At 37.8% G+C, this 25,095-nt stretch overlaps 1 protein-coding gene across 2 annotated transcripts in view; it reads left to right on the top strand.

The window, feature by feature from the left end:
- Positions 1 to 25,095, top strand: part of TBC1D19 (TBC1 domain family member 19) — a 160,147-nt gene that overhangs the window by 112,136 nt on the left and 22,916 nt on the right. For both annotated transcript variants that reach the window (XM_068542262.1, XM_068542261.1), the window contains 2 exons: positions 10,068 to 10,152; positions 13,605 to 13,649. In XM_068542262.1, coding sequence (XP_068398363.1) covers positions 10,068 to 10,152; positions 13,605 to 13,649 — 130 coding nt within the window. The remainder of the gene's footprint in view (positions 1 to 10,067; positions 10,153 to 13,604; positions 13,650 to 25,095) is intronic.

Raw genomic sequence — 25,095 nt, 5'->3', positions numbered from 1 at the left:
TGCATATGGTGATTAGTGAGGAGAGATTAGCTTTTCATGGCAGTGAACAACTCTGGCGGTTCAGGCTAACCTTAATGAGCACTTGATATAGAGCAAGGCCTGTGTGAACAGAGAGAGAACAAATGTGAAAGACATGTCAATACCATGACCTATCATTATAATCACTTCCTCCTGAATACATGTTCAACTCCCTCACCCTTCTCCCAATTTCTAGTAGTAATTACCTGACAAAACCTTAATCCTGGTTAAGTACAACTCTCCACCAATTCTGTGGCTGAAGTGTGCATTTGAAAGTGGCTGGAGAAAATCATGCAACCATGATAACTGGTTTGATTTAAATTCATGACCTTTAACCTCAAGAGAGTCCTTACTTCTGCTCGGCATTTCTACTTCATTTCCCTACTCCAGTCATTCATCCATTCTCCTAGAGGACTTCTCATACCTCCTCTCTCTTCAGATCTCCACTTCTTCTCTCTCAGGTAATGACTTTGAGTCCTGTTTCTGAAAAAAATAGAAGTTCTGAGAACCGCCCTCCACCACACGTATTCCACCTACCTGCCTCTGCACCCATATATTCAGCTTTCCCTTCCTCTTATTATGGATAAACTGCCCGGGCTTTTATTTATAACAAAGCCAATCCCTGCATTTGGACACTGAAACTCATCTTCCCTCGGTACTCAAAGGCAGTGCAATTGTTAGTTTTTCCATCGTCAATTTTACCATTTCTATTGGATCACTCCTCTTAGTGTACAAATGCGTGGTTATTTCTCTCAATCTGAAAAACAAAGCAAAATAAAGTGAAACAAAAATCTTCCTTATCCCTTCCAGCTACTGCCCCATTCCCCTGTTCCCTTATTTGGCAAAACTTCTTTTAAAAAAATCTGCAGGTATTGTTTCTAAGTCCTATCCTCCTATTCTCTCTTGAACCTTCCTTAATCAGTCTTTTTTTGCCCAGCTGTCCTACTGAAGATCACGAGTGATTTCATATTGCTGAATCCAATGGTCATTTCTCAGTTTTCACCTTACTTTATCTGTTTGGTCACTCAATCATGCCTTCTCTTTGATTCTGTTTCTTCAGTTGGCTTCTAGGATATCATGCTTTCTGGTTCCCTTCTATCTTACTGTCTGGCATTCTCATTCACCTTTGCTGATTTCTCTTCATCTCCCTGTCATACCCTGGAGTACGCCAAGGATAAGTCCTTGGACCTCTTTTTTCCCCCCATCTTTGCCACTGGTGATCTCATATATTCGCCTGACTTTAAGTACCATCTGTACACTGACAACTTCCAAATTTATATTTATCTTTAATTTATATTTGTCTTTTTGGGCTTTCTGGACCTCTCCCTTCAACCTCAGGCTTATTTATCTGGTCCCGGTGACCTGTTCCAAAATCTTATTATCCCAGGCTTATTTCCTGACCACTTTTAGGTTCCTAATTAAAATACACATCAAACTTCTCCCAATATATATATACATGTGAGTATTATGCGTTATCCCTCTTGTCTGCATTATTTTTCTCTGTAGCACTTACCACCATATAACATACAATATGTTTTGCTTTTTTCCCCCTCTGTCTTCCTTCACAAAAACATAAACACTATGAGGACAGGGATTTGTTCTTGTTGTTGTTGTTTCATTCATGGCTGTATTCTCAGTCTTTAGAACAGTGCCTGCCACATAGTAGGAGTAAATACTTGTAGGTAGGTAACTAGGTAGGAAGGAAGGAAGAGAGGGAAGGAGGGAGGCAAGGAGGGAGGGAGGGAGGGAGGAGGAAGAAGAAAGGAGAAGGTGAGGGAGGGAGGAAAGAAGGGAGGGAGAGAAAGAGGAAGAAGGAAGAAACTATCAAAGGTAGAATTAGGAGGATTTTGGTAATTGGCTAAATATGCAGGTTGAGAGAGAAGGAAGAATCAAGAATGACTTGAGTTTTCAGGCTTTGGATAGTTATAAGCATGGTGATAACAAGAGTTAAGATTAGAAAAACAGGAAGGATGTGTAAGGTTGGAAGTCAGGGGGACAGAGCAGAGAAAGATTTTTAAAGTATATTTTTCTCCATAAGAAGGTAACAAGAAGATGAGAGCCCATGCCCAAGCAAGAAGCTAGACCAGAAAAAGTCTTTGTTTATTTTTCTCCCTGTATTCTCTAATGATTGTAAGTGAAATTATCAGCACTATCTGTGTCATTTATTTATGGAGTGCTTATTAGGTGTCAAGGTCTGCTCTAGACACTTTACATACTTTACAGCTAATTCTTACAACACCCTGTAAGGTAGCTTTATTTCTGTTTTACAGATGAAGAAGCAGAGGCTCAGAGCCCAAACTCATACAGCTACCAGGACCCAGGCTAGGTCCATTCAGTTTCAAAGCCCTGTAAGCCACATTGCTCTTTGATTTATGAAAATTTAAGTCAGGACAGAGTGCTTCAAAAAGTGATTCTTGAAATTTTATCGTTCAAAAACTCTCCAGATTAGTTTGGATAGAAATGCAAGAGCACCACAAATTTAAAAATTATGTAATAGTTGTAAGTTAAAGTGATTGCCCAATTGATACACATTGTTTCTTAATTGCTTTTTATTACATAAATAACTTACTTCTCAAAAACATTCATTATAAACATATTTTCAAAAGACTAAAGAAAGCTATAGGCCCATGTAAATCTTTTACAGCTGTACGCAGAAACATTAGGTGTAATTCTGCTATATAAACTATAGTTCAGACTTACACATCCAACTTGCGCTTCCACTTACAGCTTTTCAAAATAAAATAAATCATTACTATATATACCCTCATCCTCATAAAGTTCAATTTTTACTTAATTAGTGAGTAATCAAAGTTAAATTTTCTAGTTAATTTGATTGACACTGTCATCTTCATATAGTCACATTTCTAGCAAATTTACAGTTGAACATCACTTCATTACAGATACAAAATTGGAATCTCAGAAGTTAAAACAACAACTCAGGTTAGAACAGGAGTTGGTAGCTCGTTGCTTGCATGCTAGGGTTGCACATCAGTACATAATGTGTAACATCCCACCTCTGGCTTATCACACTATAGTCACCAAGGTTCTCTCAAGAACAGTCTCAGCTATCTTGTCTGCTCTAAGGCAATAGGGACTTGAGGGGTATATATTTAAGCACAGAGCTTCTCCTAACATTACTATGTTCCCACCAGTTTCTAAGGGAAAGTTGATACAAACATTTTTTTAGGAATTGTTTTCCCTCTAGGCAATGGTAGAAGGATATTTGTAAGTATACTTTTCTTTTGCATTATTTTACTTTAATTGTATTAGCTTATTAGTAGCTGTATTAGTTTGTTATTATTATATTAATTGTATAACTTTTTTAGTTATATTAGTTGTATTAGCTTATTATTGCTGCTATAACAAATTAACATAAATTTAGTGGCTTAAAACGAAACAAGTGTATTCTCCTACAGTTCTGTCTGAAGATCGGGAAGTCTTTTGAAATGGGCTTTAGTGGGCTAAAATCAAGCTCTTGTTAGGGCTGTCTGTGTTCCTTCTGGAGGCTCTGGAGAAGAGTACATTCCCTTGCCTTTTCCATCTTGTTGGGTACATCTGCATTCCTTGGCTCATGATCCCTTTCTCCATCTTCAAAGCCAGCAGACAGCATCTTCAAATCTCTCTTTTTCTGACTATGCTGCCTCTCTTTTTCATTTATGAGGATTCTTGTGATTACATTGGGCCTAATGAGATAATCTAAAACAATCTGATTATCTAAAGACCTTCAGTTTAATCACATCTGCAAAATTCCTTTTGTCATGTAAGTTAGCATGTCCACAGGTTGCAGGGATTAAGGTGTAGGTATCCTTGGAGGCCACAGTGGTACTGGAAGGTTTGACAAGAGAAGAGACTAATATTATTTACTGGTTTGATAACATTTCATGGATTTAGAATTTTTTAGAACCTAATGATTTACTAAATTATTGGCAAATATTTATCACATTTATAGGTCTAAAAATAAAAATGATTATGATAATTTCACAATATATACAAATATTGAATCATTTTGTATACCTGAAACTAATATAATGTTATATGTCAATTACATCTCAATAAAAAAACTATATGATTATGTCAGTAGATGCCCCAAACATATTGAATAACATTTATTTTTTAAAATTGTGGTAAAAAAACCGCTTTATAAAATTTACTATTTTAACCATTTCTAAGTGTACAATTCAGCAGTGTTAAGTATATTCACATTTTTATGAAACCTAACATCCTTTTTTTTGTACTAACTCTTTATACACTAGAATGGAAGTGTATTTTCTTGACTTATGAATAATATTTTTGTGAAACCAACATTTGCCATCTTAATGTAAGTTAATGTTATTTAATGTTGAAATATTAGAGATGTTCCCACTAAAGCAAGGAAAGAACATGAGTCATTTTGGAATTTCTAGCCAATGAATAAGATAAGAAAAATAAAATGATAGATACCAGAAAGGATACAAAATTATTATCAAATATAGAAATTCAAAGGAATTAACTGAAAACCATTAGAACTATAATTCAATTAAATGCCTGTTTATGAAATAAAATATTGAAATCATTTACTCTTTTCAATATGAGAAGTAATCATTTGGAATATATAATGGAAAATAAAGAGCCAGGCAACATAAGTCCTTTATTCCTGAAGAGGGATCTGGGTGGCACATCCCAGTGACCACTACATACTGCTACCATCTTAGTCCCAGCCACTGTCAATGGTCTTCTATAGGGCCTCCCTGCTTCTGCCCTTGTCCCCCATGGCCAATTCTCTTCACAGTGGCTAGAGTGATCCTTGTAAAATAAATTAGGTCATTTCACTCCTCTGCTGAAAACCCCGCAGTGGATCTCCATTTCACTTCCAATAAAAGCCAATATCCTGACAATGGCCCACAATGCCTTGCATAATTTGGCCTCTTTTTACCTCTCTCATATATCTTTCTACTCATCTGCTCCAGCCACACTTGTATCCATGCTGTTACTCCAGTACATCAGGCATACTCCTGCCTTAGCACCTTTGCAGTTATTGGTTCTTCTGCCTGGTGTGCCCTTCCTCCAGATATCTATGTTAACTTCCTCAAGTTCTTTCAAGTCTTTGATCAGATGTTACCTTCTCAATGAAGCCCACCCTGACCATCCTCTTTAAAATGGCAATCACCCTTCCCCATTTCCCCTTTGCTTTTTTCCCAATAGCACTTCCCACCTAATACATTATATGATGTAAGTATTTATAATGTTTGCTATTTATTACCCCCCACCATAATTAAGCTCCACAAGAGAGGTTTTTTATTTATTTGTTTGTCTGTTTCCTTTGTTGTATCCCAAGCACCAAGCAGCTGTAACAGTACCTGGTACATAGTAGAAACAAAAAGAAAGAATTAGTATACTGATTAAAATAAAAGTCTGAGGAAGTTATCCAGAATGGAGCATAGAGGGATGAAAGTAATTAAGAGATATGGCAGGTTGAATAAGTGTCGGTCAATCTTACATCTACAGGAATCAGGTAGAAGTGAATAGAGAATGTGAGAGAGGCATCATTCAAAAAGATAGTGTCTGAGAATTTTCCAGAAATGAGGATAAACAAAATTTCAAGGTGAAGAAACATGATAATCTTAAACCATAGAAATAAAAACAAACCCAAAATTAAATATACTGGTTGGGGGGAGGAACTACAGAATATAGAATAAAATTTAATAGTAGTAGTGGTAGTAGTAATTGCAGCTAACATTGTAATAATACTATGTGCTAGGCACTGCTTTACGCACTTTATGTATATTAATTAATCCCCACAATAGACTTTGATGTAGGTATTATTATTGTGTGCAGAGAGGAAACTGAGACACCAAGAAGTCCAGGAACTTTCCCAGTGTCACACAACTAGTACATGGTAGGGCTAGAATTTGAATTCCAGCAGTCTAGTTTCAAAATAAATTCCAGATGGGTTAATGATTTTACCACAAAATGAATCTATCAAAAATGCTAGACAAAATTTCCTGTTTTAGTCAGGATGCACTAGATTATACTGTGGCAACATGTAAATCCAAAATCTCAGTGGCTTAAAACAGCAAAAGTTTATCTCATGCTCATGGTTATGTCCATCCCAGATAGGATGGGGATGTAGTTCTGTGTCATCCTCACTCCAGGACCCAGGCTGATGTCATACCCACTATCTGGAACACCGGTGGTTTCCATGCAGGGGGAAAGAGGGAACCTGGTTAACTACTCTGGTTCTTGAAGCTTCTGTTCAGAAACTTTCAAGTGACATGTATCTCTTTCATTGAGTAAAGAGCAAATCACATGGCCACACCTAACACCAAAGTGGCCAGAAAAGATAAGCTAACATATGTTCCCAAAGGGGAAGAACCAGAAATATTTGATGAAAAACAACAATGGCTTTCATAATTTAGGTGAATATATAGAGAACATTATAAATGTGGGAAGGGACTTTCTAAGCATGAAAGTATTGGTAGATTTGAGCATATAAAAATTTAAAATATCTCTGTGTCAAAAATAATTAAATTATTGAGCAAAGCCATTTATAATATATAATTAGACCAAAGTTTAGCATCCTTAATATATAAAAATTTAAACAAATCAATAATTTAAAAAATATTAATTTTAAAATGTACTAAGATGATAAACTGGAAAATAACAAAAGAAATGCAAATGGAAAGGTGTTCAATCTCATTAGTAATTAAAGCACTGTGCCATTTTTTACCTATAAGATGATAATAAACCACTTTGATGAGAATAAGAGAAAAGCACTATCCTACTGCTGTCTATGTTAAAAACTAAAACAAAACCTTTCTGGAGGTTGAACTATCACTTCATTACAGATACAAAATTGGATCATGTATCAAAATTGGCAACATGTATCAAAAGTTTTACATTTAAAATACCCATCGCTTTGACCAGACAGCTAGTCCAGTTTTAAGAATTTAAATAAAGGTGTACATAAATATTTAGCTGTAAGGAAGTTCACTGCAACATTGTTTATAGCTGGGGAAAAGTGGAAATAATTAAATGTTCAACAATAAAAGACAGGTTAAATAAACTATTGTTCATCTGTATAGTGGATTATTCTGCAGCATTTAAAAATGTGGGTATATTTTTTTTTACAGATTTATTTACTTTATTTATTTTTAAAATTTTGGCTGTGTTGGGTCTTTGTTGCTACGCATGGGCTTTCTCTAGTTGCGGCGAGCGGGGGCTACACTTCGTTGCGGTGTGCGGGCTTCTCATTGCAGTGGCTTCTCTTGTTGTGGAGCACAAGGCATGCGGTCTTCAGTAGTTGTGTCACGTGGGCTCAGTAGTTGTGGCTCATGGGCTCTAGAGCACAGGCTCAGTAGTTGTGGCACATGGGGTTAGTTGCTCCACAGCATGTGGGATCTTCCCGGACCAGGGATCGGACCTGTGTCCCCTGCATTGGCAGGCGGATTCTTAACCACTGTGCCACCAGGGAAATCCCTTATTTTATAATACTGAGAGAAAGTAGAGTAAAGAACAGTATGCATAATCCTATTTTGTTGGAAAAATTTATGTATGTATGTATAAGAACAGCCCGGAAGGATATACATCAAAATATTAACACTGGTGGGATTGTGGGTGTTCTTTCTCCATTTTTTAATTATCTCTATTTCTAATTTTTTTTCTAATTTTTATCATAAACATGTATTGCTTGCATAGTCTTTTAAAATATAAAAATAAATCAGAGCAATGGTTGGTACGCATCTCACCACTACGCCTGACTGATGCCCAGTCTCCATATCTATCCTGTTTCTAAAGCTGGGCCCCTTTCTTGTGTCTTGAACTCATGGTTCCCTCTCCATTCACTCCTGCTGCTAGTCCAGCCCTGATTTTGTTCCCCAGTTCTGTTAACTGGGCTTCTGCCTTTTTCTGTTATTTCTGAATTCTTTTCTCAGTAACATCTTTTGAATCCCAGGACTTCTAATACCAGGACCTAGATTTCCTGTCACTAATCACCTTCCTGGGGATTGGTTCCCTGCCTCCAGGCTGGTATCAACAATCCAGTTCCTCCTACTGGACATCTTTGATTTTGACTTTCTGCCCTACCTATTTTCCTCTCCAGGTAGAGTTGCCATATCTACCTGCTGGTCAGGACAACCAGCTTCTAACCTGTGTTGGGCTGCCACTTGTTCTACTGCTGCTAATCCCTTCTAGATACCATGAGTTGCCTTCCCTCCCACCCTGACATGCCCACTGCCAGCTGCTGCATCCCAGCAATGAGGCTGGTTCCAGTTTCCTGCACTTTTCAAACTGCTCTGTGCCATTGTAGTTACCTAGGTTCCCCCCTCTACATTTCTTATCTTATTAAATTTCTTCAAGTTGGTTCTTTTTTCCAGATTAAAAATACACTAAAAGAATCAACTGGTCAACATCACTAATCATTAGAGAAATGCAAATCAAAACTACAGTGAGGTATCACCTCACACCAGTCAGAATGGCCATCATCAAAAAATCTACAAACAATAAATGCTGGAGAGGGTGTGGAAAAAAGGGAAACCTCTTGCACTGTTGATGGGATGTAAATTGATACAGCCACTATGGAGAACAGTAGGCAGGTTCCTTAAAAATCTAAAAATAGAACTACCATATGACCCAGCAATCCCACTACTGGACATATACCCTGAGAAAACCATAATTCAAAAAGAGTCATGTACCACAATGTTCATTGCAGCTCTATTTACAATAGCCAGGACATGGAAGCAACCTAAGTGTCCATCGACAGATGAATGGATAAAGAAGATGTGGCACATATATACAATGGAATATTACTCAACCATAAAAAGAAACGAAATTGAGTTATTTGTAGTGAGGTGGATGGACCTAGAGTCTGTCATACAGAGTGAAGTAAGTCAGAAAGAGAAAAACAAATACCATATGCTAACATATATATGGAATCTAAAAAAAAAAAAAAATGGTAATGAAGAACCTAGGGGCAGGACAGGAATAAAGACACAGACATAGAGAATGGACTTGAGGACACGGGGAGGGGGAAGGGGAAACTGGGACGAAGTGAGAGAGTGGCATGGACTTACATATACTACCAAATGTAAAATAGATAGCTAGTGGGAAGCAGCTGCATAGCACAGGGAGATCAGCTCAGTGCTTTGTGACCACCTAGAGGGGTGGGATAGGGAGGGAGACGCAAGAGGGAAGAGATATGGGAACATATGTATATGTATAACTGATTCACTTTGTTATAAAGCAGAAATTAACACACCATTGTAAAGCAATTATACTCCAATAAAGATGTTAAAAAAAAAAAAGAATCAACTGGTCGTTAGTAACTTGCATTTTCTGCTGTTGTTTAAGGTTTAGGTGACTAACAGTGAGAAATCTTTGGATGAACTTTGCCCATCGCACTTGGTATCTACTGTAACACTTACCATAGGTGTACCAATAGAGGGCACTCTTCCCATTGAGAGGCACAGTACTGAACTTGAAAGATTCTACCTCAGTGCCTCTCAAGCAGAAGTAGCAATGAATTACCTGTTATAAAACAGTGCTTACATATATATGGAATCCAAAAAAAAAAAAAAATGGTTCTGAAGAACCTAGGGGCAGGACAGGAATAAAGACACAGACGTAGAGAATGGACTTGACACGGGGAGGGGGAAGGGTAAGCTGGAACGAAGTGAGAGAGTGGCATGGACATATATACACTACCAAATGTAAAACAGATAGCTAGTGGGAAGCAACTGCATAGCACTGGGAGATCAGCTCTGTGCTTTGTAACCATCCAGAGGGGTGGGACAGGGAGGGGTGGGACAGGGAGGGGTGGGATAGGGAGGGTGGGAGGGAGACGCAAGAGGGAAGGGATATGGGGATATATGTATATGTATAGCTGATTCACTTTGTTATACAGCAGAAACTAACACAACATTGTAAAGCAGTTATACTTCAATAAAGATGTTTAAAAAAAATAAAATAAAAACTACACAAGTTAACACAACATTGTAATTCAACCATATTTCAATAAAAAATAAATTAAAGGAAAAAAACCAGTGCTTAATTGTTTTCTCCAATGTTGTACCCAGGTATTACTTTGTTTCTCCCGAGATACATCTGTGTTGGGTCACTTTGCATACAGCAGTGCTTCACCACCGAAATCATACATAAGAGGTAAAATTTTAGTATATAAAGGAGGTATTCTTTAACACTTACATAATCATGCCAAGACTGCTTATTTTATAGCATATATTAGTTGTCAAAATTTTTGTTGTAAATTATTTAATAAGATGTCTCTCAGGTTATTTTAACCATCTTTCACTCCCACTTAAATCAGTGCCCAAGCCACTTATCGCAGATCACAGGAAAGTGGTTCCCAAAAACAGCATTTAAAATTACTTCTTTATTTTTCCTGTTTGCTCTCTCCTCTGTTGCTGTTTTTGCCATATCTGTTGACTTTTTTTTTTTTTTAATTTTTTTTTTTTTTAAACTTTGGGTTTATTTATTTATTTATGGCTGTGTTGGGTCTTCGTTTCTGTGCGAGGGCTTTCTCTAGTTGCGGCAAGTGGGGGCCATTCTTCATCGCGGTGCACAGGTCTCTCATTATCGCGGCCTTGTTGCGGAGTACAGGCTCCAGACGCACAGGCTCAGTAATTGTGGCTCACGGGCCTAGTTGCTCCGTGGCATGTGGGATCTTCCCAGACCAGGGCTCGAACCCGTGTCCCCTGCATTGGCAGGCAGATTCTCAACCACTGCGCCACCAGGGAAGCCCTGTTGACTTTTATTTACCCTTCTAACTATGAGTTTATCAGTTGAATTTGCTTTTTCTTTTTTTTTTTTTGCTTTCTTTATTACTTCTCTCAAAATGTTACACCATACTTAAAGTTTGATATAATTTATATGCTATTAGCTTTCTTAATTCTATTTTAGTGCTTTCTTCTCTTTATCACTAGCTGCCTACAAGATAATGCTATTTCAGTATCCTGCTATCACCTGGCAATTGAACTAATTTCAGCTGGAAGCCTTTCCTCGATTTCTCCTTTTTATTAAGTAGTGAACACCCAGCACTGAAAGCTTATAAGCCTATTGTGTATGGTCACTCTGCTGTTCCCATAAAGAAAGATGCTGTTTGTCCTGTATCTCCTAAATCCAACTGTCTGCCTGATTACTACAACCCCTGCCCTAAGACAGGCCCACATTCCCAGTGCTGGGATCAGGCTCCCCCTACTTGGGGACTCTCTTGGTTACATTGCTTCTATACTGAATTGATAGAGACATTTGGTTTACTTGTTTGTTTCTTTCACATCATCTGCTGAAAAACTGATTATAGAACTTATCTAATGGACTTACCTCTAAATTCAGCCAAATTTTAATTCAGCCCTCCATCAGTTGATCCTGTCTTAACCTAGCTAACTTTGATTCTCTGTTTATTCCACATTACCCCATTTTCATTCTAAGCCTCTATATATTCCCTAAACATGGAAGGATTCCCACTCCTCCACCTCCAAAATCATAGGTTCTTGAAGAACTAGCCTATATCTCACAGTCAGAAAAACTCAGATTATTTCCTTCTATGTAGGGAAAAACCCAATTCTTTCCTACTGTGTTTTGCTCCTGTGTTTTTAATTTACTACTCACACAAAGCACTTCACTTCTGACACTTTTGGTCTCACATATGTGGGGACCAATAACCACAATAACAAGCTAGTCTTGACACCACCTGGGTATGCTACAGTTTAACTCAATTCTAACACTGTCTACCTAGAGATGCTGTCAGATCCCACAGGTTAAGGACTCAGTTCTCACATACATACACACACATACACACATACACAGACACACACACTTCAGACACCAGTCACAAGTTTAGGTTATCACCTGTTCTGACCAACTGGCTTTAGATTGGAAGTTCCAACAACCCTCTCCTTGGGTTTGACTGATTTACTAGAGAGGCCCACAGAACTCAGGGAAACACGTACTTACATTTACCAGTTTGTTAAAGGATATGATAAAGAATACAAATGAACAACCAGATGAAGAGATACATAGGGCTACGTCTGGGAGGGTCACAAGCATAGAAGCTTCTGTCCCCATGGAGTTGGAGTGCGTCTTCTTCCCAGTGTTGATGTGTTTGCGCACCTAGAAGCTCTTCAAACCCCTTACTTTTGGCGTTTTATGGAGTCTTCCTCACAGAGGCATGATCAATTATTAAACTCCATTTCCAGTCCCTCTGGAGTATGAGGGGGTGGGGCTTCTAATCAAGGCTTGGTCTTTCTGGTGACCAGCGCCCATTCAGAAGCCCACTCAGAGTCACCCCAATAGGATAAAAGATGCTCCTAATGCTCTTATCATTTAGGAATTTGCACGGGTTTCAGAAGCCTTGTGTCAGGGACAGCATCAAAGACAAATATTAGAATAAGAGATGCTCCTAATGCTCTTATCAGTTAGGAAATTACAAGGGTTTCAGGAGCTCTGTGCCAGCAACCAGGGGCAGAGACCAATACACATTTTCCATTGTCTCACACTCACCAAGTCCACCAACCCATCATCAATTTCCCTCTCCTCTAAACCTCTAAAGCACTTAAAGCCTGTGCCAGAAAATTTAGCAAACATATCTTAATGTTTCCTGTTTTAGTCTGGATTATAAGCCACATGGTTCAGACACCATATCTTATATCTACTCTGTTCGCCTCTCATCACCTAGCCCAGTATTGAGTACCCAGCAGGTATTCTCTATCATCCATCCGTCCACCTACCTACCCATCTATCATTTCATTCTCTTCTTACTCACAAGATCAATCCTTGTTGTCTCCACCCTAACCTAAACTGCTCATGCAGTTCTTCATTTCCTCTCTCCCACCATTCCCAACCAAAAAAAATTTTTTAATTAAAAATCTTACCTTAGAGCCAAGTGCAAAAACGCATGTGACTTTTCAGTAGACTCAACAGTGTTAGAAAAACTGTCCAGATAAGAGCTACCTACTTTTTCCCACCTCAGTAGAAGGTGGGAAAAAACTCAGACCTTTAAAAGTTTTGAGGAAAAACTTTTTAAAACTCACTTAAACATTTAATTATGGTGAATATACTTTAATTTTCTGAGATAATCCTGATTTCAAATATTTAGCCTCATTCTCAGACCATATCAATTGTTTAGGAATTCAGAAAATATTACCACCATACAGTGAAAGACATTTAATTTTAACTTTTTAGCTCATTCCATAAAAATGTAAACTAATGAGGTGTTGCAAAGCTTAGGACTTACTTTAATGACTAGACTAGAATTACGTATAATTAACACAACAATTCTAGGCTTACAAATAGATGCTGCTCTTCTTAAGTGCTTAAGGAGCTTGAAAACGTTTGTTCTTTTAATTATTTTGTATCACTTACCTTGTAGTGCTTAAGTTTATATTATTGACTTTAATTGATGAAAGGATTTGCTAATACCAAAAGATTGGCTGGCATATTTTCAAATTAATTCCATATCATAAAATGAAATGAAAGGAGATTGTACTATAGTAGTTTTTAAAATTCCATTAATTTTTAGTATATTCACAAAATTAATTTTTAAAGTTTTTTCTATTTTATCTAATCATATTGGAACTCTCTCTGGTTTTCTCTTACAGGGAAACTAGGACTAGAAGAATATGCCGTCTTTTATCCACCAAATGGTAAGAGCAATGCTATTGCTTCCTCTAGTGGGAAATAGGAAAATTACAACTTTTATAATAGCACTGTGACTTTCTTATTCTCTATCTTTAAATGGATAATAATTTATCATCTAAAATAAACCTTCTATAGAATAACTATTCTAATTAATTTCATGTTTGTGGTAGGTTTTTGCTGAACTGTGCATATCCTTTCTGATTTTCCTTGAGACCAGTAGTAGCATTTGTGAGAAAGCTAAGAAGACTCAGGTGTCTAAGTCCAGGGTGCTTAGCTTTCCTCTGAAGGACATTAACTCGTCCGTCTAGGACCTTCCTTTTGGCTTTATGGGAGCAGTGCCTTAATGAGTGGATTGCCTTGTGTTGTACTTTATTGTTCTCATGATTTGACAAGTGTAATATTTATGAAATAAAAATATTTCAAGAAATACATCACTGAAAAAAGGATGTTTTGATTAAAGTGATCAAATGTATAGTGACCTCCTTGAATATTATTTCTTTGAGATTATCAGATAGTTTTAAGATATGCCTCTTGGAAAAGCAATATATAGCAGTCCTTATGATACTATAAAGTTGCATCCTGAAGAAGTTCTTTTACTCCAGCAGAGTTAAGAACATGGGCTTTGTAATCCTGCAGACCTGGGTTCAGATCCCAGTTCTGCCAGCTCACCCTATGACCTTGGGTAAGTTATACATCTTCGCTGAACTTCAGATTTGTCATCTATAGCACATGGGTAACAGATTAAAGGAGATAACACTGTATGAAACAGCACCGGATGTGTAGTGGGTGCTCACAAAATGCAGCTGATACAAGTTGCGTTTAGCTTCTTTACTGACCAGCCCATCTGAAACTCATCCTTGGCTTTCATGGCACTGTCCTCTCCTTGTACCTCTCAGTGTGCTGTCCCAGGTTCCCTCACAGGCTAGCCTCCTCTATCCCTCTTTAAGCACTGGCATGCCAATGTCCCACCCCACTCTTGTTCTGCTGCTCTTTTTTTTTTTTTTTCTGCTGCTCTTCTTTTCACACATTTTCCTAGGACTTCTTATCTGCTCTCTTGCTTCTATTTGTTAATTACTCTAAAACTGATATCTTCAATTCTGACTTCTACATTATTTAACTCAAATTTAACCTGAACTAATTAATCTTCATATGCCCACTATTTAAAAAAGAAAAAAACAAAAGCAAACTTAAATTTAAAAAACAAAACGACAACAAGAAAAACCAAACACTGTCCTCTTTCTCTCTCCCCTTAATTGTACTCTCATTTAACCAGTAATTCAAGGCCTAAAATCTGATAGTCATCCTTGATTCCTTTCAATCTTGGACCCCCTTCATCTAATAAATCACCAGGATCATCCAATTTTATCTTCAAACTACATCTGGAACCCTCTCTACCTCACCATAACTACTGCCTTGCCCTCATTCAGGCTTTACTATCTCTAGTTTATTAATTGCAACTGACACCTAACTTGTCTCCCTTCCGCCAGTCTTTTCTAGCTTTTCTCTGTCTTTTACAATGCTGTCTCAGTTATACATCTAAAAGGAAAGTCTGAAAATTGCCATTTTTCTCCTTAAAGTTTTATTAATGGCTCCCCATTTCTTTATAAGCAATGTCCAAGCCTCTCAGCATGGCATAAGAGAACCTCTCTTGACTCTGGCCCCTATTCAGTCTAACTCCTAGCTTCATTTCTCACCATTTCACATTTCACTTTTTTTTTTAATCGCAACAATATCAAATTATTAATTCTTTACACAAACACAGCTACATACTCTCAAAAAAGCACTATGCTGCTTTCCTACCTCATGACTTCTGTTCCTATGCTTGTAATAGCACATTCAACATTTCTTCACCTGGCTGCCCTCTGGTTCAGCTCAGGCGTGATCCTCTTCAGGAAACTTTCCTTGGAACCCCAGGTGAGGTTAAGGGCCCTTCCTCTAGGCTCCCATAGTACCCAGTGTGAATATCTTTGGTATCTCTTACTATATTATCTTGGCATTAATTGTTTATGCTTTATCTCCCCCTCTAGATTGCAAACCTCTTGAGGTTTAGAAGCATATCACTCCTTTTTGCTCCTCCAGTATCTAGCTACAGTAGGACCTTAATGAGTTATTTATTTGAACTAAATTAGAGGCTTTTTAATCTTAACATTTATGTGTAAACTTTGTTACATCTGTCTCCCCAGAAACTTAATTTTCATATAACTTTTTATATTTATATAAGAATCGGAAAATAAGGAAAAATAAATACCTCTGAAAGGCCAAATGAGATGTCCATGGAGTCAAGTTTCTTTTCTCTATTCATATATAGGAGAGCTTTTCCAACTTAATTTAGAATATATTCGCTTTTACTTAACACACATGCCTAACAAACTTGGTTTGCTGGTTTTTATGACCCCTGTAACAAAAGAAGTGCGGAAAGAAACTGATACACATAGGAAAAATGATTAACAACAGTAGAAGTGAAAATCAGAGACCTCACAAAGGAAAATAGAAAAGCTATAAAACAGCATATAAAAGCACTCCTGCAAATCAGTCTGGGACCATTTTACGTAAAAGCCAATAACCCTCCACCCTTTAAATAAGTATCATTGGGTTGTAACATATTATAGTAATTTAAGACTTTTATAATGAGCTAAGGCACCAAGAAAAAAAATATTGCTATAACAATAATAGTAATAGTAGTCATAGCAGTAGCAGCTAGCATTTTTCCATGCAGAACTATGTACTAAGCAGTGTGCTAAGTACATCCCATGTATTAATTCATTTAATCGTTACAAGAACCTTCTGAGGCAGCTACTAGTATTATCCCTATTTATAGATAAAGAAGCTGAGGCACAGAGTGTTAACTTGCCCAGCTGGTGAGTGGCAAAGCCAGGCTTTGAACCCAAGTTCTTTGACTTCAGAAAAGAAGTCAGACTTTTTTTTTTTTTAAACTTTCTTTTTAAAAAAAAAAATGTGTTTATCATTTATTTTAGGCTGCGTCGGGTCTTAGCTGCAGCACGCGGGATCTTTGTTAAGGCATGCGGGATCTTTCATTGTGGCACACAGGCTCTTTGTTGCAGTGCTCAGGCTTCTCTCTAGCCGTGGCGTGCGGGTTTTTCTCTTCTCTAGTTGTGGCACGCAGACTCTCCAGAGCATGTGGGCTGTGTAGTTTGCGGCCCGCAGGCTCTAGTTGAGGCGCACGAGCTCAGTAGTTGTGGCATGCGGGCTTAGTTGCCCCGAGGCATGTGGGATCTTAGTCCCCGACCAGGGATTGAACCTGAGCCCCCTGCATTGTAAGGCAGATTCTTTACCACTGGACCACCAGGGAAGTCCCAAGAAGCAGTATGCTTAATCACCATGCCCTACTACCTCAGAAAAATGTTACTGAGTTCATTGTAGTATCTTTTAGAAGAAAATTAAGTGGTTAATATATTGAAAAAGTTGATGTATATAACAGGTTCTAGAAACAATTTCATCCAGAAAAAAAAAATAGTTTAATGTTTAATGGGATAAACCCATTTATTATAAATTTATGAAAGAAAAATGCTACTGAATTTTGGAAAAAGAAGATTGTGGTATTTTAATTTACCCACCTTTTTTGATTCACAATCTATATTTCCCCCTCTGGCATGAGAAAGCTGCACCAGGAATGTGGGCAGTTGTCTTTATAGCCACCAAACTATAGAGTGGGGGGTAGTAGGTGCGTAAATTAAAAGCTGTTCATAAGCTGTTCATAATCTTAATACTTAAGTATCATTTCTTGTCTCAGGTAGTTTTAGAACCTTACCAGAATCAGAGGAGATTCTTCTCTGGGGACTGAGTCTGAAACTGCAGAACAAGAAGAGACAAAGAGCAGTCAGTCCACTGTCCCTTTGCTCTTTACTCAAGGCAATACCACGCAACATTTTTATATTACCCGCCCTGTTTTTCAACCTCTGCCAAAGATGGGATTACTTTGAAATCTCAAGGACACCTCTCCCACTGCCACCAAAAGTGGCCTGGCTTTCGTGGTCACAGGGGCTCACTCAGAGAGCTTTGCCTTCAGCTCACTGACACACTGTCCACCCCTGACCCGGCAGCTGCTTAAACGGGGACAGAGGTTTGCTCACTCACTTCCCCACCTGTGATCTCCTTTCCTAGGATGGAAATAACAGGCCATCATGGCATCGGACATTACCCTGTCACCTTATTTGAAGCCTTGTCAGTGGAAAGACTTTCTCTAGTAGATTTATTAAACAACTGGTGAGCAAAAATTTCTGAGCTGAAGGAGACTCCTCACAGGAAATTTTTAAGCTTTTCTTGTTTTCTTTGTTCAACATGTATAACTTTATTTATTCATTTAATAAATACTTATTAAAGGACACAGATAAAGTACCTGCTGCCAAGGAGCTTACATTCTAGTGAGGGAGACATACAATAAACAAGTACATAAGTAGCTACCATAAATAAATAACTCTGAAAATAATTTCAGAGAGTGATGATGTGAACAATTAAAGGGAACAGAAATTGATAGTAGGTAGGGAGGTGGGGGAAGGGCACAGCTGTTGTAGAGAAGGAAGTCAGAAAAGATGCCTCTGAGGAGGTAGAATGTGAGCAGAATGTGCAGCGTGAGCTGTGCAAAGGAGGAGGAGAAGAGCACTCCAGAGGGAATGCACAGCATGTTTAAAGTCCTAAGAGGAACATGCCTGATGAACTAAAGAACAACAGGATGGCCAGTGTGACTCATGAGAGTGAGCAAAGCATAAACTGGTACAAAGTGAGGTAAGAGAGGGAGACAGGGGCCAGACCAGTTAGGGGGACAGTTGATCTACAGTTTTGTCTAGTAAGTCCAATGTCTAGGCTCCCTTAGGGGCAGTTTCTATTAATTTCTTGTTTTGCTGTGAATAGACTATACTTATTTCTTTGCATGCATAGTAATTTTTTTGTTGTTGATAACTGGATATCTTGAGTATTACATTGTGGTAACTCTGAAAAATCAGATTTTCTCCCCTCCCCAGAACTTGCTGTTGCTTGTTGTGGGTTGTAGTTTTTTAGTGACTTTTCTAAACTGTTTTTGTAAAAATTATCTTTTTTTGTATTGAGTGCCCCCTGAAGTCTCTGTTCCATTAGCTTAGTGATCAATTAGTGATTTGACAGAGATTTCCTTAAATGTCTGAAACCAAAATCAGTCTTTACTGATATACTCTATGTAGGGAGTACTCCTTCAAGGCTTAGCCAGGCCATTCACGGCTCTGCCTTAGCTTTCACTTCCTGCTTGCACACAGCCCAGAAATCAGGCAGAAATGAAGGCTGAAGTTCTTCTCAGGTCTTTTCTAGATTCCGCTCATTACAGAGGAGCTTTTCAAAGCCTTTATCCCTCCATATTTATGCTTCTTTAGTCTCTTCCTTCCAAGGCTTTTCAGTCTGCCTAGTCCTTGCCCCATCTGTTATCCCTTGCTACCCCAGGTGGCTAAGGCTAATACATTTGCTTTTATTTAAAAAAAATAAATAAATCTGATAAATATCACCTGGCTGGCCACTTCAGCCCAATCCCTCAGGTAGCTACTAGACAGGTCAAAACACACAACCAATATTTTTTGATTCAAGATGTATATTTCCCCCTCTGGCATGAGAAAGCTGCACCAGGAATGTGGACAGTTGTCTTTATAGCCACCAAACTAGAGAGTGGGGGGTAGTAGGTGGGTAAATTAAAATATCACAATCTTCTCTTTCCAAAATTCAGTAGCATCTTTCTTTATTAAGTATTTCCTTTGTTGTTGGAAGTTTTTTATTAGATTCCAGAATTCAAAAAAGTTGATTCTAACAGTTCTAGCCAGTTTAACCATTGCTATAGCGGAGGGATGGAGTTCTAGAGTTTTCTACTTCACTCTTCTCAGTGACATCTCTCCTCCAGTTCCTGATGAATATTTTTAAAAGATCATCCTGACTGCTATGTAGAATAAAAGTATAAGCTCCAAGAGAAAAGGACCTTAATAGTTTTGATGACCAACATTATCTAGCATCTAGAATCATGCATGGCATAAAGTCACTGCTCAGGAAACATTATTGAATGAGTGAGCTAAGGAATGAGGGAATGAATGTAGAAGAATATAGAGGAACAAGAATAGAAGCAAGGAGGTGAGACTTATAGGAAAAATATACATAGATCTGACTGAGACTTAAAATAAACAAACATCATAATTTGCTAATACCATTTGTTTCCTACAAGACAAAATAAGTAATTGCTAGTGAACATTAGGGAGAGGAGTGTTAGGACTCCAGAGCAGTGGTTCTCCAGTAAGGGCAATTCCACCCCCTTACCCTCCAGGGACATTTGGCAATGTCTGAAGACACTTCTGGTTGTCAGAGGGGAGGGATATACTACCAGTATCTCCTGGTTAAAGGCCAGGGTTGCTGCTAAACATCCTACAGTGTGCAGGACAACGCCTCACAACAAAGATTAGGAAAGGCTCTTGGAAGAAATAACAAAAATATATCATTTTAAATCTGCCTGCAAGTGTCAGGTTGATAAATAGCAGTGTACTTTGTTATCTAAATTAATTAAATAAATTTAAAACATCTCATAATCCAAAATTCATTTCATGTGTAACTTTGGACATAAATTGAAAAACTAATTAAAGTATCATTTCTAGATTGATATTTAAACATGGTTATATTCTGATGTTTTGGGAACTTTTAACTACTAAAATAAAGTAACAAAGTCATATTCTGCAGTTCCAATTCAGAAAGATAGCAGAAATAGCTAGAAAACAATTTGACCATTGTCCTAATCCCTATGTTTACTGACCTGTAGGCTACATGTGAAATGAGAATAAACAGAGGAAATGATTATTTCAACATTGAATTAAATAAACTGTACTAAGTAATCCCAAATGAAAGAGTGTAAAAATTTGCTTTCAACTGGAATGATGTTAAAGTGAATCAGATATGAGAGTTATGGTACAACTATAAACGCTAAGTATTAACAGAGACAGTGAGGAAATGAAGGGAAAATATTTAGTAAGTGCAAAGCTTGTTAATATTTGAGGTGTTTTCTGAGTCATATTTACTATTTATATCTCATCTAGTTCAAGATTTATTTTTGTTGATGATGTTTACCATTCTGGACTATGTCAAAGGCCCATTAAATCATTACTTTATAAAGTTATTTCTATTGAATGGAGTAGGCAGTTAATATTTTAGACTTTCTTCAGTTAGATAGAGGTAGGCTAAGATCTTAAAATAATTACTCATAGCAGACTTGTAGAACTCTGAGGCCAGATTAGCGATGGTGTCCCAAGCATCCCAATGCCTGTTAAAAGTACACTCTTGGATGAAGGCCAGGGATGAAACTTGACCCTTGAAAGACTGAAGTGGTGAGAGGGAAAGGAAAGGATTTTGAAAAACTGGTCAAGAACATGACAGCCTCTGAGATCAAAGAAATGTTTTAGGTGGTATGTGCCCTAGAGTGTTAATGAATTCACTGCTTCTTATGCCTCCTACTTTTGTTTGCCAGAATCTGACTTTGTCCTTCTTCAACAGAGCAAACTATGTACCCTCTTCTGGAATCTTAAGCCCTGGTTAATCTTGATTAAGCAGAAGTGAACCTTTATTTAATACTGACAAAATTTTTTTTTCCTTAGGTTTAAGCTGATACTTAAATGTGGTACTCTCCCTTCTGAGAGCATAAAATAGCTATAGTTAGTGAGCATCTGCTGTGTACTAAATACTATACTGGTATGCTTTAAATACATTAACTCGTTGGTGCTTTAGTACAACCCAGTGAAGTTAGTATTATTTATCTCCATTTTCAAAAATGAAAATAGAGACTCAGAGAGTGTTGGTAACTTTCCTGGAGACACACAAGACTCGAATGCATGTCTGAAAGACTTTGTGGGCCATTTATAATTTCAACACTGAGTTATTGAGAGCCTCCTGTCCTATATGTTAATTGGTTATTCATAAATGAGTCTAATACTTTAGTATCTTATTTATAAGCTGTGATTGTACTTATAAATGCTTGAATTTCCATCATTAACAACATATATTGAACATCTCACTTGTAGAAAATACTATGCTGGGTGCTGAAGACGATACACAGTATGAATTGTGGCCCTTGCCTCAAATAGCTTATAACCTAGCTGCTTATAGAGCAGCTATAGATTTCAGGACTTGGGGGAAATATGGTGAAAGTGTGATTAACCATGGGTCATCTTAATACATGCATCCCTTTTGCTTCTTGGCAGTTCACTAATTCATTCACTCTAACCTTCCTAACGAAAAGCGCTCTGTCCTGATTAAGGTATTCCTATACTTAGGACATCTTTCATTAATATTTGTAGAAGGTGAAAATAATAATAGTAAGGTCTTCATTTCTGACTACTTTAACATGCTTGTTTAAAGGTTTCTGCAGTACTTAATAGAGGAAGGAAAAAGTGTTTTTGCAGTAAGAATATAGGGGTTTTGTATAATAGCAACCTGCTTTGATATTTAGTATTTAGAAAGATATAATGTATACTTATATTTTTGTAAGATATCAAAATATGCCTTCTATTTATGAACTTATTTTTCTCTCTTAGTTTTTCTTTCACATGTCAACATGATTAGGCGAAGATGAATTTTAAAATTATTTGTTAAAAGTTTATAATCAATAAAGGAAATAAAATGAAGCTGAAATTAGGGAAGATAGAAAAAGATGGGTGTTCACAAGAAGAAAAAGAGACTCAACCAAAGATATAAACAAAGAGAGAAATTAAAGAAGAAAGATGGTCTTTGGGCCCTCCTAAGTATTCCATTGAACTAGAGCTGGTGGCTATAGTGTCATTAGGAATATTGACTTTCAGTGTGTATATCTAATCTGGTTTTGAACTTTTTGTTTTTAGAAAGCAAAAAAGTTTTAAGTTGGTAAAGAATCTTAACCATTGGAAGATTCTCATATGTCCAGTTTTCTTCAAGTCTCACAAATTTTTCTGTATTTGCCCTAGACATAATTGTTGAACATAGAACTCTAGAGTTAGATGATATTTCAGAGACAATCTTAGTCCCTTTTAATGACAACCAATTACTGAAGCTCAGGAGGTTTGATGACTTTCCTACGGTTACCCAGCTGGTTTCTGATAAGCCCACAGTGGAATCCTGATCTCCCGCCTAGAGACCAATAAATTTCTTGTTCCTTCTCTATTCATCATTAACTTACCCATCTACCCATTCATTCATTCAGCAAAACTATATTCATTATCAACTATGTGGCATCATAAAATGCATACAAAAATGAATAAAACATATTTCCCGTCCTGTGGAGCAATCTGTTAAACAGCTAATGACAACACAAAATACAGTGAAATTATAGTGATGGAAATGTGAACAAAGTGCCATGAGAATACAGAAGAATGAGCGTTTAATTATGATTAAGAGATTTGGTATGTTTCTCTGAGATGTGACTTGTCCTTAGCAAGGTTTTGATAGACATTAAAGCAATTCATGGTACAGAATTACCAAGTTCAAAGCTACCAAAGTATGAAAGTGCATGATGAGTTCTGGTGATGATGAATAATCTAGTGTGCTGTACCACAGTCGGTATAGAGTCAGGATGACAAAGGGGAGGTAGATAGATCTCAGGTTGCCATCATGAATGGTTAAGATCAGGTCAAGGTTTTGAATTTCACTCTGTAGACACTTAGCCTATATTATAAGGCTAGAATGTGAATTCCATAAATATAGAGAAAATGTTATATTCATTTAAATCTCTCCAGAGGCTACAGAGTAGGTTTTTAAACATTGATTAATTGTGTGAGTAGGAACTCAGCAAATACTTGGTGGATGGATGAATGGTCAGAGGAAAATCCTCGATAGATGTAGAGGTCTTTTTCATGGTCTCATCAACCTTTTTAGAAGATAACCTGAACCATTACAAAAGTTTGTTGGAGGGCAGAGAGTTTTGGTAAAGGGATACCAATTAGGAGGCTCTTGCAGGACCATAGGTAAGAGTTCGTCAGAGCCTGAACTCAGCCCTGGCGGTAGGAAGGAAGTGAACAGTTGAAAAATGGTAGAGGTAGATTCTCTAGGACTGCATATATTCATTCCACAAACATTTAATGAGTACCTTTTATATTCGGGGCAATAAGCTTGCCTCTGGGGATAGAGATAAATAAGGAATAGTTTTTATACTCAGGTAATTTATTTCATTGGAAGAGAGAAAAACTAAAATGATTGTATGATAAGAGAATGAAAACATCATTTGTTAAGTACTGACTTTGCATCAAGTGTTGTGCTAGGCATGTAACATACATCATCTTATTTAATTTTCACAACTTCATTGGTATTGTCCTCATTTTGCAGCTGAAGGAAAGTCTGTTCCTAATTTTTGCAGGGTCCAGGGCAGGAGTACAATTGGAAGCCCACCTACTATAAGTCTAGATTTTTAGAAGTTATAAATCAGACTAATAAACTGATAAGTAAAGTCTACTTTGTTTTCTTGTCTTGAAAAATATACCTTTGTAACAGTCTGGAAGGCCAGTTTCAGATTCAGAATTCTTAGACTCCTCAGAAGTCCCTAGCTTGTGGTATCCCTCACCCACTTCTTATCTATGACTCTACCCAACACCTGGACAGACTTCATGCATGTGGACCCACTAGCCTGTAGGTCCAAGCTCTGTTCACATCTTCCTCAAATAACCATCCTTTGCCCACCTCTCCATCCTGAGGAGAGCACCCATCAAGAAGGTAGCTTCACCTAAGAGGCTGTGCAGACCCTGGAAGCCGGCTAGGAGCCTTTGGGCTGCGAATTTCAGTCTTGGGTGTCTGTGTTGTGGTCTGAAAGGAGGGACATGAACTCTGGGTGAGGGGTATAGTCAGAGGAGGGCCAGAGCAGGGCCCTTACTCCAAGCCCGCCTGCCTTGGTCTAAGAGCAGTACTGGATGAGGAAACAGGTTAAGTAAGCTACCTAAGTGTACACAGATGGAAAGTGGAACCAGAATTGCTCAGGGCTGTCTAGGCTCACAGAGGAGAAAGGGTACCTCAACCAGTCAGGGCAAATCAGCTGATACAAGAGTACTGATTAATGAATGATTGGGGGGTGGAGAGTCAGGGGCTGTCAGGGAGATCTTTCTAGGAGGAGTATTGTTTAAAATCTCGAAGGGGGCTTCCCTGGTGGCGCAGTGGTTAAGAATCCGCCTGCCAATGCAGGGGACATGGGTTCGAGCCCTGGCCCGGGAAGATCCCACATGCTGTGGAGCAACTAAGCCCATGCACCGCAACTACTGAGCCCGCGTGCCACAACTACTGAAGCCCACATGCCTAGAGCCCGTGCTCTGCAACAAGAGAAGCCACTGCAATGAGAAGCCTGCACACCACACTGAAGAGTAACCCCTGATCGCCACAACTAGAGAAAGCCACGCACAGCAACGAAGAACCAAAGCAGCCAAAAAGAAGTAAATTAAATAAATAAATTTATTTTTAAATAAATAAATAAATAAAATAAAATCTCGAAGG

The sequence above is a fragment of the Eschrichtius robustus genome, chromosome 4 (genome assembly GCF_028021215.1).
Source record: "Eschrichtius robustus isolate mEscRob2 chromosome 4, mEscRob2.pri, whole genome shotgun sequence".
Classification (NCBI taxonomy): Eukaryota; Metazoa; Chordata; class Mammalia; order Artiodactyla; family Eschrichtiidae; genus Eschrichtius; species Eschrichtius robustus.
This window is presented reverse-complemented; position numbering and strand designations above follow the sequence as displayed.